The following is a 16397-nucleotide window of genomic DNA, read 5'->3' on the forward strand; positions in this document are numbered from 1 at the left end:
TCAATAATCAAACTTATTTTCGATTATTCAAATAAAGATAATACTTTCATATAAGTATATCTTTGGTTATTTAATGTTTATTTCAAGTATAAGTTTTAATACTTCTACTTCAATTATTTTTATAAAGATTATTCTTTATGGGAATATTATATTAAATAATAATATTCAGTTATTTTCTAATATTCTGGGGACTGATTTACTTCATTAAATCAGCCTTACTCCAAACACTCTTTAAAGTGTTTTCGAGTCTTCAAAATGATTTTTAAAAGTCAGAGCGGATCCCAAAACTCATTTTTATATTTAAGATCTTCCTTTTTAAGGGGATTTAAATACTCGCTCAAAACCTGGGGAATCCGGCTCTGTGGTGTATTTTATATTCGCAACGAGGTTGCAGATTTGGTAAATGAATTGATTACTTGCCCAACGTTCGGGAAGTAAGCCCATCTCATTGAGTCGGCATAAGCGACAGGCCGGGGTACGGTCTATTATTGTGTAAGTGGCTGGGTGGCAGTCCATCAACGCGTGAGGGGCCGGGGTACGGTCTAGCGCGAGGTCCTAATGCGGCCAGGGTGATGACCGGTGAGGAATTCATCCATCTACAGTAGAAAAGGTTACTTATTGGTATCTTTGCCTGATCAGCAAGATATCGGGTTTATGCCAAAATTCTTTTCCGTTCCAAAATTCATTGGATGTTTCAAACTCTGTTCATACTTTACATAACAGAGGTTTCAGGAAATGTTGAAAGGGGTATATATATGTGGTTATATATATATATCGGGACTAAATAAAGTATCTCATAACTTTTTCATTCAATAATCTTTCAAAGATTGAATCTATTCAAGTCTTAACTTGTGGTCTCATCTATGGGATGTTTTTCTTAAAACTCTCTATACTTTGAACGGTGGCAGTTCAAGTAACTTTATATATGATATAAGTGTGGTGAAGTATTGGTAACTTCATTCCTTGTTTTTACTTATATCTAGTAAGTATTTATCTTGCATATGATAGAGATGCTATTAAGTATCCATTTAGATACTTATATTATTGTTATCACTATATATATTATCTTGCGAGCTGTAAGGCTCACTCTTGCTTTATTTCTTCATCACACAACAACAGTTAGGAGAGATGGCCAGACTCCAGCAGACCCAGCGCAAGCGCGTGGGAAGCGTCCCGCGTCTTCCCGATGATGTTGTAGCTGCTATAGCTGCAGAGGTAGATCCATCGTAGTTCAGACCATCTATTTTTGAGAATCAAATTATGTATAATTATTACTTGTGGCAGATAATGGCAATTAACTGTAAATTATCAAGTAATCATTTTGGGTTGTAATAATTTTAAATTGTGGATTCAAAGACTTGTACTTATTTCAATTTCATCTCTGAGACTATAACGGGTTGTGGTGTGTGTTAGTGTGGGGTCACAGCATAAGGTTATTTATATTAATTAAGTGAAGTGATATTGTGGAAAGAAAGACCGTGACAACCCGGATCCCCGACCCCGGATCTGGGGGTGTTACAATCAACCTCACAACCTCAACAACCACATCTTCTCTCTCAATGGCTGCAAGCATCTGGCTCTCAACCTACATCTGTGAATGATCTTCTTGTTGAGCAGATTTTTGGATTAACAAATATTTCACAGCATCTACTTACTTCATATATGAGCAACCAGGATTATCAAGCCATCATGCTAACATATAATGAAGAATTTGAAAAATAGAAGGAGAAAATTATAAATGATGCATAACAAGATGGGAATGTAGATGCATGGCTATCCAAGGATTTTGTTTTGAAGATGGATCAAGTCTTGGCTAGGTTTAGGGATGAATATGTCACTATTTTTGGAAGCAATGCCAAGGCCTTGACTCCACATGATGTTTATGATGCAATCACAGAAGTTTACAAAGCTCAACTTAAGGCTTTTCACCTTTTTGGTAAAGATCTACGAGTAAAAATGACTGGTCATGAAGATAAGATTAGAAAGCTGGTAAATGAGAAGATGGATGAGATTATACCTTCCCAGGTCAAGATCACCTCAAAGTTTCAACTCTTTGCTAACCAAATGAAAAGATTAGATTTGACCACTATGGAAAAAGATGTCAAGAATCTGAGACAATCCTTCATTGCTCTTCATGAAGTGGTCCAACAATAAATCACCATTGTAAATGACATAAAGGTCAAACTGGACCAGCTTCACCAGACCGGATATGATCCTTCTGCATTGCATATGGAGGGTATCAAACAGGCTGTAGAAGCAACTTTTGGCTCCTCATCATCTACTAGCTCTCATCCACATGTCTCTACATCTACAAATTTAAATCCAATCTCTTCAACAACAAATCTCAAACTTGCAGTCCTCCAATGACTCCCTCAATGCTCAAGTTCAGGCCTCGACTTCTCTAGTCAAAAGTCAATAATCAGATATCCAGACCCTGGTGGACTCTCACAAGCATCTCCAAATACAGAATTCTGTTGTTTTGGGGGCCATCATGGGGAAGCTCAACATATCATTGCCCTCTCTACCTAAACACAATAGGCCAGAACTACCAACTCCTCTACTCATGCCTGTCACCAAGACTAAGGGGAGATTGAGGCTAGGATTCAACAATCCAGGGATGCTAAAACAAATTCTAAAGAGCCTATTCAGGTTGGGCAAAGCTGTTCTCAAGTTGATGTTGGAAAAGAAAGACTTTTAAAGGCTGCAGAAGGACCCAATCAAGATCAAGAATTCAGTGAACTTCTTGCAGTACTAAGAATGTCTCTTCAAAATAATTATGTGACCTTCAAGAAAGCTTTGACCAAGAACATCAACTTCATCAGGGCAGTGGTTGTGAAAATTTATAACTTCTTGGAGAAAAGAATTGTTGTGAACATTAATGATGATGGTGTGGACAGGTGTCTTCGGATGACTCTTCTGAATCTTCAAACTTTAAGAGCATCTGAACTGGATGTAATGATTGACATAGTGAATCCAGTTATTCCAGAAGACATTCAACTTCTCCATGAGCTTAAAAAGGCACATATAGCAGCTTTTCCTGAAGCCTATCTATATCCAAATAAAGGAATAGTCTACATTTGTCTAACAACCAAACAGAGCAAACATCTCATTGTTCCTAAACACTGTGTCAGATCAAATATGAGGTTGATCATTACTTTACAGTCTGATCTAAAGTATAAAAGGAACAAGAAATATGAGGATGTGGAGATGATACAAATCTTAGACAGATATCTTGTAAATGCTAACACCATGTTGCCAAATACTCAATACAATTTAAGAAAAGACAAGGATGATGATGAGCAGAAGGATGACAAATAAAAGCCTTCCGGCTCAAATCCAAGTCAGTCTTCTAAAGCAACTGGCAGCAAGGACAAGAAGCAAGAAGAGAAAAAGGAGGATGAGAAGAAGGATGGTGACAAGAAAAGGAGAGAATAAAGGAGAAGCAAGCAAAGGCATGATGGCTCAGAACCACAACAAACCCTAAAAATCCAAAAAATTCAAGCTCAACCTTCAAAGCCAACAATCTCAAACATCAAACCACCTCAAACCTCTAAGCCCAAATTCCTATACAAATAAACTGCTAACTCCTTTTTGAAAATACCAATCACCACAAGCCAATCATCTCTCAAGAAAATCATAAACCCACCCTCTGTAAAGCCATCACTGAGAATTAACTACAAGTCGGTTGGGAGGAAACCTAAGAAGGGTAAGCGTACTGAAAAAGTGGAAGTCACTGAAAGGGCCATCTAGAATTGTTTCAAGCAAAATGATTTTCTGCATTTAAACTGGTGCATCTCAGATGAAGATTATTTTCAACAACTAGCTGAGAAAATAGTTAGAGTTTGGGTTGTAACTCTAAGGGAAGTAAGAATCTAATATGAAGATGGATCATTCATATTTATAGGCTGTACCTTAATGGACACTCTCTCTCCCACAGAAATCAAAAGAGTGATAAGTTTACCGAAGGATAAGGATACCGCTACAAGAGCATGGAGATCTGTTTTAGCTGAATGACTGATAGTAAGGGAGGAAAGGAAAGCAAGAAATAAGTCTGAATATGAGGAGAAGATAAGGAAGTATGATGAGGAGATTGAAATGTTCATTAAAAGATCGGAAGAACTCTAGGCAAAAGGAATGAGCAGAATTTCTAAGGATGGAAAATTTCTGAATATCAAAGCTGGTAAATTCACAAGATTTAGGATTGATTTGCTAAATGGGTATCCAAAACAAGACAGACTCAAACTTGTGGAAGCTCTAGAAGGGACACCTATAATAGAAGAACTTGAAATTTTTGTTTACTTAAGGGACCTTATTAGAGAAGAAATAGAAGCAAAAACAGTCTTTACATAATGTATAAATGTTATAATTGTATCAATTTTTATGCATTAGTCTTATTTTCCATTGAAGCTTGAGGTTAGTCTTGTTAACAGGCATGAATTTGTGATAAGCAATCTTCTCACAAATTGGGGGAGATTGTTGTGCAAGACATGTCTGTACTATAACCAGACTAAGTCAAATTGACAAATTGGGGGAGATTGTATTACTTGGTCTTGTTGTATGACTTGTCGATATCTCTGTGACTTGTTGATCTTCTTCCAGAGTTTATTCTTAGGCTTGACACTGTTCACAGAAAAATATTCCAGTCTCATAGTTAACATTTTTACAGCCTCAAGTAATACAATACAAAATATAGATGTAAACTATCATACAACTAAATCTTAGGGTTATCAATGTGACTTGATCTTGTTATGATACAGTCATGTCTTGCACAACAATCTCCCCCAATTTGTGAGAAGATTGCTTATCACAAATTCATGTCTAGTAACAAGACTAACCCCAAGTTATAATAAAATAATAAAAGATTACATAAAATTGACAGAGGACAAATACAAATTTTATACACTGATTGATTACATGAGTTTGATATGTATATTCATCAAATAAAATTCTCATAGCCTGAATCATTTCTAATGAGGTCCTTTAGATTTACAAGTACTTGAAGTTTATCTATGATTTGTGTCCCTCTTAGAGCTTCCACAAGCTTGAGCCAATCATCCATTGAATATCCATTAAAGTAACCAACTCTGCATCTTAAATATCTGCCAACTTTTATGTTCAGAAAATGTACATCCTTGGAAATTCTGCTCATCCCCTTTGTCTTGAGCTCATTTGATCTTTGTTCAAACAATGCAATTTCTTCTGCATATTTCCTATCCCTTTCATCCTTTTCAGCCTTTGCTTTTGCTCTTCTTTCATCTCTTACTTTCAGCCATACACACAACACATCCCTCCATGCTCTTGTACGAGTGTCCTTATCCTTCATCAAGCTAATCACCCTCTTAATTTCTGTGGTTGAAAGTGTGTCCATTAAATACCTGCCAAGTAAAGTGTAGGAGCCATCTTGATAATAAATTCTGACTTGCCTCAATGATACAACCCAAACTTTGACCATTTATTCACATAATTGTTGAAAGTAGTCATCATCTGTGATGCACCAGTTTAATGGTAGAAACTCAGTTTGATCAAAGCAATTCCAGATAGCCCTTTCTTCAACTTTCAGCTTTTTTGGTTTTCTTCCAACAATTTTGAAATGAGTTTTGATATGTGGATTAAATGAAGGTAGGTTTGAGATTTTCTTTAGAGTGGTTTGGCTAGAGGTGATTGGTATTTTAAGTACAGTGTTTTCAGTTTATTTATACAGAAGTTTAGGCTTAAAGATCAAGGGTAGTTGAGTGTTTGAGCTTGTAGGTATAGTGGATTGAGAGATTTGGATTTGTAGGACATTCTTCTTTGTTCTTTCACCGTCTTCCTTCTTCTTCTTCTTCCTTCTTTCATCTCCCTTTTTCTTGCCATCCCTCTTCTTCTCATCATGCTTCTTTTCTTCTACATTGCTAACAATTACTTTAGAAGAGTGACTTGGATTTGAGCCAGAAGGTTTCTGCATATCATGCTTCTGCTCATCATCATCCTTGTTATCTTTTGAGTTAAACTTTGTAGTTGGCAACATGGTCTCTCCATTCTATAGATATCTCCCTGGCATCCTAATCATTTTCACATCTTCAGTTGTTTTGAAGTTCTTTCTCTTTAGATCAGTTTCCAATGTCATTATTAATCTTGAATTTGCCCTTACACAGTTTTTGGGAACTGTGAAGTATCTGCACTGGTTAGTTTATGGATAAATGTAGGCCACCCCCTTTCTTGGATAAAGATAGGCTTCGGGAAAAGTAGCTATCTGAGCTTGCTTGAGTTTTTTGAGCAGTTGGGTGTCCTTTTAAATTACTAGATTAACTTTGTTAATTAGCACATCAGGCTCAGATGCTCTCATTCTTTGTAGATTTGAGAGAGACACCTGGAGACATTTGTCCAAACCACAGTCATTGAAATTTGCTACTATCCTTTTTTTCCAAAAAGTTGTCAACTTTCACTATCACCACTCTTAAGAAATTGATATTGTTGGCCAAAGCTCTATTGTAAGTAATATAGTTATTGGCCAGAGAGACTCTTAGAACTTCCAGTAGCTCATTGAACTCATTATCTTGACAGGGTCCTTCTGCAGCTTTCTGGAGCATGTCTTTACTGACACTTTGAGAGAGTTTTAATTGCATAGAACTTTGACTAGAGTGATTTCCAGCCTCTTGAGATTGTATAGATTTACCAGCTTCCTTGGACTGTTTAATCCTAACTTATATCTCCCCCTTAGTCTTGTTGGCAGGAAGGAGTAGTGGAGTTGGAATTTCTGGCCTCACAGCTTCAGGAAGAGCAGGTAAAGAAACATTCAAGGCACCCATAATAGCTCCCAAAGAAACTGAATTCTGCATTTGGAGATGTTTTTGGGAGTCTACCAGGGACCTGATGTCATTCCGTTGACTCTGCACTAGAGAAGTGAGAGCATTAACCTGAGTTGTGAGTGAGTCATTTGAGACTTGGAGAAATGAAACTTGCTGTTGTAGAAATTGAATCTGGAGATTTGTTGATGTGGAAGGAGGTTGTTGATAACATGAAGAGATAGGAGCACCAAAAGTAGCTTGTACAGATTCTTTGATGCCTTCCATTAACAGAGCTGAAGTTGTATACCTAGCCTAATGTAGTTGATCCAGTTTGAGCCTTGTCTCATTAGTACTGGTGATGTGATTCTGTACAACTTCATGGAGAGCAACAAAGGATGTTTGAGACTCTTAATGCTTTTCTCCATGGTAGTCATGTCAAACCTTTCCATTTGGTCAGCAAAAGTTTGAAATTTGTTCTTGATTTGAACTTGAGTAGGGACAAGGTCATCCAGTTTCTTCTTTACCATCCTTCTTATTCTGTCTTTATGACTTTCCAGAGTCTGTTGTAGAGCTTTACTCATGAGATGAAAAGCTTTAAGTTAAGCTTTGTAAACTTCTGTCACAACATCATATACTTCTTGTGGATTCAGGACCTTGGCATTGCTTCCCGAAATGGTGATATATTCTTCCCTAAATCTTTCCAAGACCTCATCCATGCTCAAATTGAAGTCCTTGCTTAGCCAAGCATCAACATTTCCATCCTGCTCAGCTTCATTCACAATCTTTTATTGTTGATGTTCAACATCAGTTCTATAAGACAGCAAGATTGCTTGATAGTCCTGATTGGACATGTCTGTGGTTAGAAGCTGTTGTGTGATGCTGACAAGACCAGAAAGTTGATCAACCAAAAGATCATTCATTATAATGGGTTGAGCTTGGGCATCTTGAAGCCAATGAGAAATAAGGTGTGATGGAGGTAGAGAGAGATTTGATGTAGAATGTCTGTAGGGTTTGAGGTGGATGGTTGGGGTTTAGTAATATTACTTGTGACAGATGTCACAGTTGGAACTGCGGTTATAACAGTGTGTTGTTCTCCACTTGTGGGAACCTTCAATTGAATTGGAGGGGATTTGACCAGGTTATTGTCATGTACCATGGCCTCAAACCCTTGTTCTTCTTGCAAAGAGCTAGCACTTGAATGTGCCTGACTTGCCTCCCCTATAACAGTCTCATTGGCAATTGGACTCCCAGCTTTAATTGTTAAGGCAATTTTAGCTAGAGTTTTGAGGGGAGTTGTCCCTACATGAGGAACCTCCAATTGAATTGGAGAGGATTTAGATAGCTCCCCCTCAAGAGTACTACCCTTAAACCTATCAATCTGTGAAGCTTGTTTAGCACATGAAGGTGCTTGAGTAGATGTAATAACCCCAAAATTTTTCAACTTTTTGTAACCCTTGTGAATAGTGTTTTAGCTGAATGAGAAAACTTTTCACGCCACGCTATGTAGGGGTTCTGTTATGGATATTCTGGGATTTTATTAGTACTCTATGAAGTATATAAGTGTATGTAAATATCGTCAGAACCCAATTCCGAACACTTTGGTTTTTCCCGGAAATCCATAAGATACGGAGAGAATTGAGTATAAGGTAACAAGATAAAAAGGATTTAAATTAAAGGATTATAATAGAGGATCATAAAAAGGAATATAATGTATTGAGAAAGGTCAAGGGAACCTAAGTAATAAGATCCCGGGTATGATCCTTCAAACGATAAACGAGAACGAAAGTTAAGCGAACCGTATAACAGATCAGCGGTCATTAGGCAAACGATTAGGAAGTTAATCAAGGGTTTAATGGGAGTGATGTCATCCAACCAATAGAAAGGAGACAAGGAAGGGAGGATGACATCATAAGGGTGACATAAGCATGACATGGAAGAAGGGAGGTGTGGTTGATTAAGGACCACACAAATTCAAGGGCAAGGTGGTAATTTGCTAAATCAAAAACAAAACCAAGCCAACCAACTAGCAAATCATTTCATCAAAAATCAGCCAAGGCATTTGTTCATCACCTAGCTCTCGGCTTTTCACTTTTTTCAAAGCTAAAATTCTCAAAATCAAGATCCAAGCATCCTTAATTGGTAAGAAAATTCCCTAACCATCTTTATGCTTAGTTATGGCTATATCATGAGTTTAAGCCTTTAATTCTTTCTCTAGCTTCTTCATTTAATCAAAGAAGAAGACAATGAATAGTGATTTCAAGTTTTTAACTTGAACTTTTTCTTGTTTTTCTTGAAGATCCAAGCTTTCTTAAGGCTTCTCCAAGCTTATTAAGGCTTCCTAGCTCAACCCACCACTCCAAGGAAGGTATACCATTTTCAAACCCTAGGTTCTTATATATTATAAAGTGATTTTGATGAGTAGGATGTTATGGTATCTTATTGATATGATTAGAGTTTGAGATTTGGTATGGTAGTGTAATGAGATGGTAATTTTGTGGTTTTGATTTAAAGAAAGTTAAGTATGATTAAAGTTAGGTTTAAGCATATGTATGATTGATTAAAATTGAATTGGTTGGGATTGTTATGATGTGATAAGGATGGGTGTTTGTTGTGTGTTGGATTTGAGGATGGTTTGTGTTGATTGTGGATAGTTTTAAAAATGGGAAATCGCGTAAACATAGCCGTCGTAATGTCCGATTTTCTTTGGACTGTTTTTGTGCATAGCATTAGGACCCGAGAACCCCCTGCTAGATTGTGACCACTGCCATGTTTAGATAGCTCATGTTACGAGCTTCGTTTTGATATGTAGTTCGTCCGATTCCGATTTACGGTTTAGGAGAAACGACCGTTTCAAGTAACGGCGTTTCGCGGACGAAACTTTTTCCCTCGCCTTACTTTGGAACATAGGTTAAAGACCAAAAAGGGTTAATTAATGTATGAAACATTTATGGTAAGTGTGTTAGGCAGTTGGTAAGTCATTCGCGAAGGAATCGCTTTAAAACTCGTAAAGGTTAAATTATTAAAAATGGTGGAGCCGAGGGTACCCGAGTGACTTAAGCGAATCGGTGAGCGTAAAACTAGCATTAGAGTCTAAGTTAGTTAAAGCATAGATTTACAAGTGATTTTGGTTTAATTCCAACTTACTTGTTGTTTATAGGTTACCAGACTCGTCCCGAGCCTTTCTCACCCCCAAGTCGCTCAGGCAAGTATTCTATCCGTTATACTGTTGTTGTGATGAATATATGTATTTGCATTATCTTGCGATAGATGCATGTTGGATAATTAGCAAATGATGCGATATATTGTAGCATGTGATATGGTATATATGCATGCCTGTTTCATATTCTTGAAATATATATCTGTTGGTTCAGTTGATAATACCTATGCTAGAGGATAGTTGTATCTTGCATATACCCTTAGTATAGGGACCCAAAGGTGAAAATATTTTCTAAAACCGGGAGTCGAGGATCCCGAGTAATTTTGTGTATATATGGATATGGATATATATATATATATAAATATATATATATATATATGGTTATAGTTTCCAAACTATTAATCGAATAAGGTTTATTTGACTACTTTATTTTATTAATGAATATTATCTTGAATATTCATTCGAGGGCTTATGACTCAGCTTATTTATTTATTGAATATTATCTTGAATATTCCTTCGAGGACTTATGACTCCTTTATATTATTTATTGAATATTACTTGGATATTCATTTGAGGATCTATGACTCCGATTATTTGCTGAGGTATATTCTTTATTTTATTAAAGAATAAGGTGTCAATAATCAAACTTATTTTCGATTATTCAAATAAAGATAATACTTTCATATAAGTATATCTTCGGTTATTTAATGTTTATTTCAAGTATAAGTTTTAATACTTCTGCTTTAATTATTTTTATAAAGATAATTCTTTATGGGAATATTATTTAAATATTAATATTCAGTCATTTTCTAAATATTCTGGGGACTGGTTTACTTCATTAAATCAGTTTTACTCCCAACACTCTTTAAAGTGTTTTCGAGTCTTTAAAATGATTTTCAAAAGTTAGAGCGGATCCCAAAACTATTTTTATATTTAAAATCTTCCTTTTAAAAAGGAGATTTAAATACTCGCTCAAAACATGGGGGATCCGGCTCGGTGGTGTGTTTTATATTCGCAACAAGGTTGCTGTCCTGGTAAAAGAGTTTTTGATTACTTACCCAATATTCGGGAAGTAAAATTCTTGGAACAAGTTAATCCATTAACAGGCATCGCCTGGGAAATATCGGTGAGTTTTCCTTTCCAACTAGATACGACTTCTTGGTGGAGCCGTATCAACAAGTTTCTACTTGGGGAAAGGGGGAAACGAGCTTTACGTTTCAGAGTCATGGATTTCATCTGAACTAGGAGTGGCGTAAGTGGTCGAGTAGCGCCGGCCCAGCCTTATTATATTGGCCCAAATGGCCTGGAAGTTCCGCTAAGGCGGTTCATTCCTTAGGAGTTCAGTGTTCGGTTGACAAGTAAATCCGACAGGTTCTCCTCTACATGTAGAAAATGGTGGGGTTGTACTACTACGACTGATCATCGTAAGTGGTCTTCCTGGCGCGGTAAACTCCCGTAATGAGTTCATCATCCATTTGGATAATTCTGCAACACTACCCGTAGCATTTCGATCGAAAGGCTACTAATGGGTGGTTGCCGAAGCATTGACAGGGTCAAACATTTTTTGGTGTATCCATTGAATGAAGTATCTCGTAACTTCATTTCTTTTCAAAATATTTCAAAGATCAAATATTTTCAAGTTTATTTGTGGTCTCATCTATGGGATGACCTCGTGAATATTATTATACTTTGAACGGTGATAGTTCAAGTAGCTTTATAAATGATATAAGTGTGGGGAAGTATTGGTAACTTCATTCCTTGTTTTTACTTATATCTAGTAAGTAATTATCTTACACACGATAAAGATTCTAGTAAGTATCCATTTAGATACTTGTATTATTGTTATCACTACATATTATCTTGCGAGCTGTAAGGCTCACTCTTGCTTTATTTCTTCATCACACAACAACAGTTAGGAGAGATGGCCAGACTCCAGCAGACCCAGCGCAAGCGCGTGGGAAGCGTCCCGCGTCTTCCCGATGATGTTGTGGCTGCTATAGCTGCAGAGGTAGATCCATTGTAGTTCAGACCATCTACTTTTGAGAATCAAATTATGTATAATTATAACTTGTGACAGATAATGGCAATTAACTGTAAATTTATCAAGTAATCGTTTTGGGTTGTAATAACTTTTAAATTGTGGATTCAAAGACTTGTACTTATTTCAATTTCATCTTTGAGACTATAACGAGTTGTGGTGTGTGTTAGTGTGGGGTCACAGCATGAGGGTATTTATTATTAATTAAGTGAAGTGATATTGTGGAAAGAAGGACCGTGACAACCCGGATCCCCGACCCCGGATCTGGGGGTGTTACAGTAGATACCACGGGGTCTTCAGTAAAAACTTATAAAACCTCTGTGTTTGTGTTGGTGTCATCAAGGTCTACCCCAAAGTGTAGTCTCTCACCAACTAGATGTGGTTCCTGGGTGGTGAGCATAGTTTCATGAACCATGTCACTTGATTTTTACAACACTTGAGAGCTAGATTCAAGTGTTTGATTGTATAAAGAAGAAATTTTAGATATTAGATTTGTAATTTCAAGATTGAGTATTGGAAGCTCCCCCTGAATAGATGAGAAAGCTTCAAAAGATTTGTTCTTTGTGTGTGTGCCATCCTTATTCCTTCTTTCATACACTTGAATGTGTTCAAGTGTTGGTGCAGACTCTTTACAGGGTGCACTAGGGAGAGTGCTATTTTCAATAGAGACGCCCTTTTGAGAGGATGCCCCTAGAGTCTATTTTATGCCCTCTTTTGCAACTACATCCTTTTGGGAGGTTTTAAAGGTAGCTTGAGTGGTCAACTCAGTTTTCTTGGCCTTCTTTAGTTTCTTAACCAGGGTGGACTCTATTTGATTCTGATCCTCACCACTCTCATTGATATAGTTAGGGTTGCCTGCTTTCTCTTCTTTTTACTCACCTCATCCTTTTGAGAGGATGAAGTGGTTGGTTTCCTAGCTTCTATTGGTAAAGAAATAAGGGTCTCAGTTTGGGAAGACCCCTGTTGGTGTTCCTGTATTTGTTCTGCCACAGGTACAGGAGCCATAATTGTACTAATTGTTACTATAGACCCCATGTCAGGAATTGGGTAAGGGTAAGTCCTGAATCTCTCCAACATAAATGGAGTGATTCTGAGACTTACAGTTATCTTATTCTTTGTAGTAAGTGAACCAAATAAAACTTTGGAAACTTGCTTACAGTTGCCTATTTGTGTTCTATCTATACCATTGAGTAAATGAATGTCTTCAACTTAATTGTTTAATGTAGATATTATAAACCTAGGAAAGAAAATTTCCTTACCTCTTGTAGACAAAGAAATAGCGAGCCTTATGCTAAATTCCTGCAGCATTAGCATCCCCACACTGATGTGTCTGTTGTAGGCCATGGGAAATACCAGCTTCTGGACTACACTTAAAATATTAACCACCATGGATATAGCTTGGTTCTCATGCACCACTGTCCTTATGACAATTGTGTTCCAGAAATCCCTAAGATCATCCAAGTTTAGTACTGTATTTGCAGTTAGAGCACCTGCAAAGTAAGTTTCAGAAAGAAACTTCAAAAAGCTCTTGAAACTGTCAAGAGTTTGATTTGCATCTGTAAAAGCAAGATAGTTGGTGCCCTCCTTTGGGATGAAAGGTGTAGCTGTGTTTGATGCCATTTGACTTATCGAGAACTCAAAATAAACATTTGGGATTAGCTTATCGAGAAGTCAGATTGAGAGAATAGATACATATCGTTATGTCATTTTTCTGACTCTTATCGAGAACTAGAAAATGACTTATCGAGATGTCAAATAAATACCCAGTTTGTCCTGAATGGACTGAATTTTCTAATTTTTATTTGAATAAATCAAAATAAAATTAGAAGTATTTTATCAAAATTATTTTACCAAAATAATTTATTAAATTAAATTATTCCAGTTCTGAGTTGTTGATAAGTCTAAAATTTATACTTGTAGAGAACTCTATGAATTATCACTTATCGAGATCTCTACAATGACTTATCGAGAAGTCATAATAAAGCTTGTCGAGAAGTCAGAAAAGTGACTTATCGAGAATTCATTCGAGAAGTCTCAAAATGACTTGTCGAGAAGTCAATTAGACATATCGAGAACTCAGTTCTCTCTATATACTTTTGTTCTTTTTAATTCCGTCTTGTGCTAATTTCTCATATTAAAAATGTAAATTATCATTTAGACAGTTTTTTTAGAATTGAAAAATTCCAAGCTCAGTTTTGAATTTTGAAAAAATAAATATACAGAGATTTCTGAAATATTTATAACTCATATTCCAGTTAATTTCCAATTAAATTAAATTAATTTTGATTTATTAGAAATCAATCTGCTACAAAACACTAGCTGAATTCTTGCGTTTAGGATGGAGAATTTAGCATTCCAATTTCACCTACAAGTCTAGTGAAAGTTGCTTCATCCAAAGGTTTAGTAAAAATGTCAGCTAACTGTTTTCTGTTGGAACAAAAATGAGCTCAATGGTACCATTTGCAACATGTTCTAATAAAATGGTACCTAACATCAATGTGCTTTGTTCAAATGATTAACTGGATTAGCCACAATAGATATAGCACTAGTATTGTCACACATAATTGGAATTTTGTGTAACACTAGGTGAACACACACAAGAACACTTAGATTATTTGAAGAAAGAGAGGAACTTTTATTACTAAGAGCACTAATATTTACAACTGAGAGCTTTTACAACTTCTTGAATGATCATCCAAATGAGGGGACCTCCTCTATTTATACTACTCTAAGAAGGATTTTAGAACATTTTACAATATTCCTCCACTAAAGAAGGTTCCAGGGTTTTATATCTAAAATATCTATCTAAGATATTTTCTAAGTACATTCCATAAGATTCTAGAGCTTTCCTTTATTTACAAGAGATTATTATATTACTCTAGAAAGTTCCGCAATGAAAAACGGCATGGACGGGTCCAAATTAAGTGGTACGTGACAGTCCCACTTAATTCGGAGACGCCCTCGTCAACGTGTGATAATCAAGAATCTGTCTCTTGAACTGCCATAAGTCTTGTTCATTTTCCCATGTAGCCTCACTTGTGGGTAGTCCTTTCCAGTTAACCAAGTATTGAGTACTTGGTGGTATGCCCCGACGCCTAATGACTTGATCGGCAAGCACCTCATCTACTTCTTGCTCAAATGACTTTGTCATCAATGGAGGTACGCGAGATAAGTCATTCCTTAAGGGGTCTTCCACGTCCTCATGGTAAGGCTTTAGTATGCTCACGTGAAAGACCGGATGAATCTTCATGTTGGGAGGTAGTTGCACCTTATATAACACCTTTCCTACTTTGCCAACTACCTCAAATGGTCCTTCATACTTGTGAATGATCCCTTTATGCACCTTTTGAAAGACCTTAAATTATTGGGGAAGAAGCTTGACCATTACCTTGTCGCCCACATGATGCTCCATTGGTTGTCGCCTAGCATCCACCCATTTCTTCATCCTTTTGGCTGCCTTGGTTAAGTACGATCTCGCCATATCCGCTTGTTCCTCCTAAGACTTATCCATGTGCAAGGCTCCAAGACTTTGCCCACTTTGTTGGTGTGCAAAGGAATGAGGGGTTAGGGGTTGTTGGCCCGTTGTGAGCTCAAACAGGCTCTTGTTCGTCTCCTCGCTTCTTTGTAAGTTATAAGAGAATTGGGCTACATCCAACAACTTTGGCCAATCCCTTTGCTTAGCCTCCACGAAGTGCCTCAAGTAGCACTCGAGCAAAGCATTCACCCTCTCGGTTTGCCCATCAGTTTGGGGGTGAAATCTAGTAGAGAAGTATAGTTCAGACCCCAATTAGTTGAACAATTCTCTCCATAACTTCCCCGTGAAGCGTGGGTCTCGATCACTTATGATGGTTTTGGGAAGGCCCCAAAACTTAACCACGTTCTTGAAGAACAACTGTGCTGCCTTCTCAGCGGTGCAATCAGTGGTGGCTGCTATAAACGTCCCATACTTAGAAAATATGTCCACCACCACCATAATAAAGCCAAAACCCTCGGACTTAGGTAAGGCCGAGATGAAGTCAAGTGAGATACTCTCCCATGGTCGAGTAGGAATAGGGAGTGGCTCGAGTAGACCCGCTGGTTGTTTATTATCCATCTTGTCTTGTTGGCACATAAGATAAGTCTTCACATAAGCTTCCACATCATCCTTCATTTGGGGCCAAAAGTATTTTGCCTCGAGAAGTGCATAAGTCCTTCGTTGCCCCGGATGGCCCGCCCATTTTGTGTCATGGCATTCCCTTAGTAGGATCTTCCTTAAACTTCCCCATCTAGCAACGAAAAATCTATCTCCTTTTGTGTAAAGAAGACCGTCGTCTACCCAAAACCTTTTTGTCTTGCCTTCCATCGCCATGGTCATGAGTTGGGAGGCCGCGGGTTCTTGAGACAATCTCTCCTTAATATTCTTCAAAAGATCCCCCGTGGCTTGAGTAATAGCTGC

General features: G+C 37.2%; 1 protein-coding gene across 1 annotated transcript; it reads right to left on the bottom strand.

Annotated features, from left to right (window-relative positions):
- Positions 1-14906: 14906 nt before the first annotated feature.
- LOC141703010 (uncharacterized) lies at positions 14907-15443 on the bottom strand. Its single transcript, XM_074506633.1, has 2 exons — positions 15351-15443; positions 14907-15305 (listed from the first exon to the last, which is right to left on the bottom strand). The coding sequence occupies exons 1-2, from the start codon at positions 15441-15443 to the stop codon at positions 14907-14909; spliced, it is 492 nt and encodes a 163-aa protein (XP_074362734.1).
- Between the last annotated feature and the right edge of the window lie 954 nt (positions 15444-16397).

The sequence above is a fragment of the Apium graveolens genome, chromosome 2 (genome assembly GCF_009905375.1).
Source record: "Apium graveolens cultivar Ventura chromosome 2, ASM990537v1, whole genome shotgun sequence".
NCBI classification, from domain to species: domain Eukaryota; kingdom Viridiplantae; phylum Streptophyta; class Magnoliopsida; order Apiales; family Apiaceae; genus Apium; species Apium graveolens.

Coding starts and splice junctions, on each gene's coding strand:
- LOC141703010 (XM_074506633.1), bottom strand. CDS start 15,443: ATGGCGAGATCGTACTTAACCAAGGCAGCCAAAAGGATGAAGAAATGG. Junction 15,306..15,350: donor AGCATCATGTGGGCGACAAG/GTAATGGTCAAG, acceptor GTCTTTCAAAAG/GTGCATAAAGGGATCATTCA.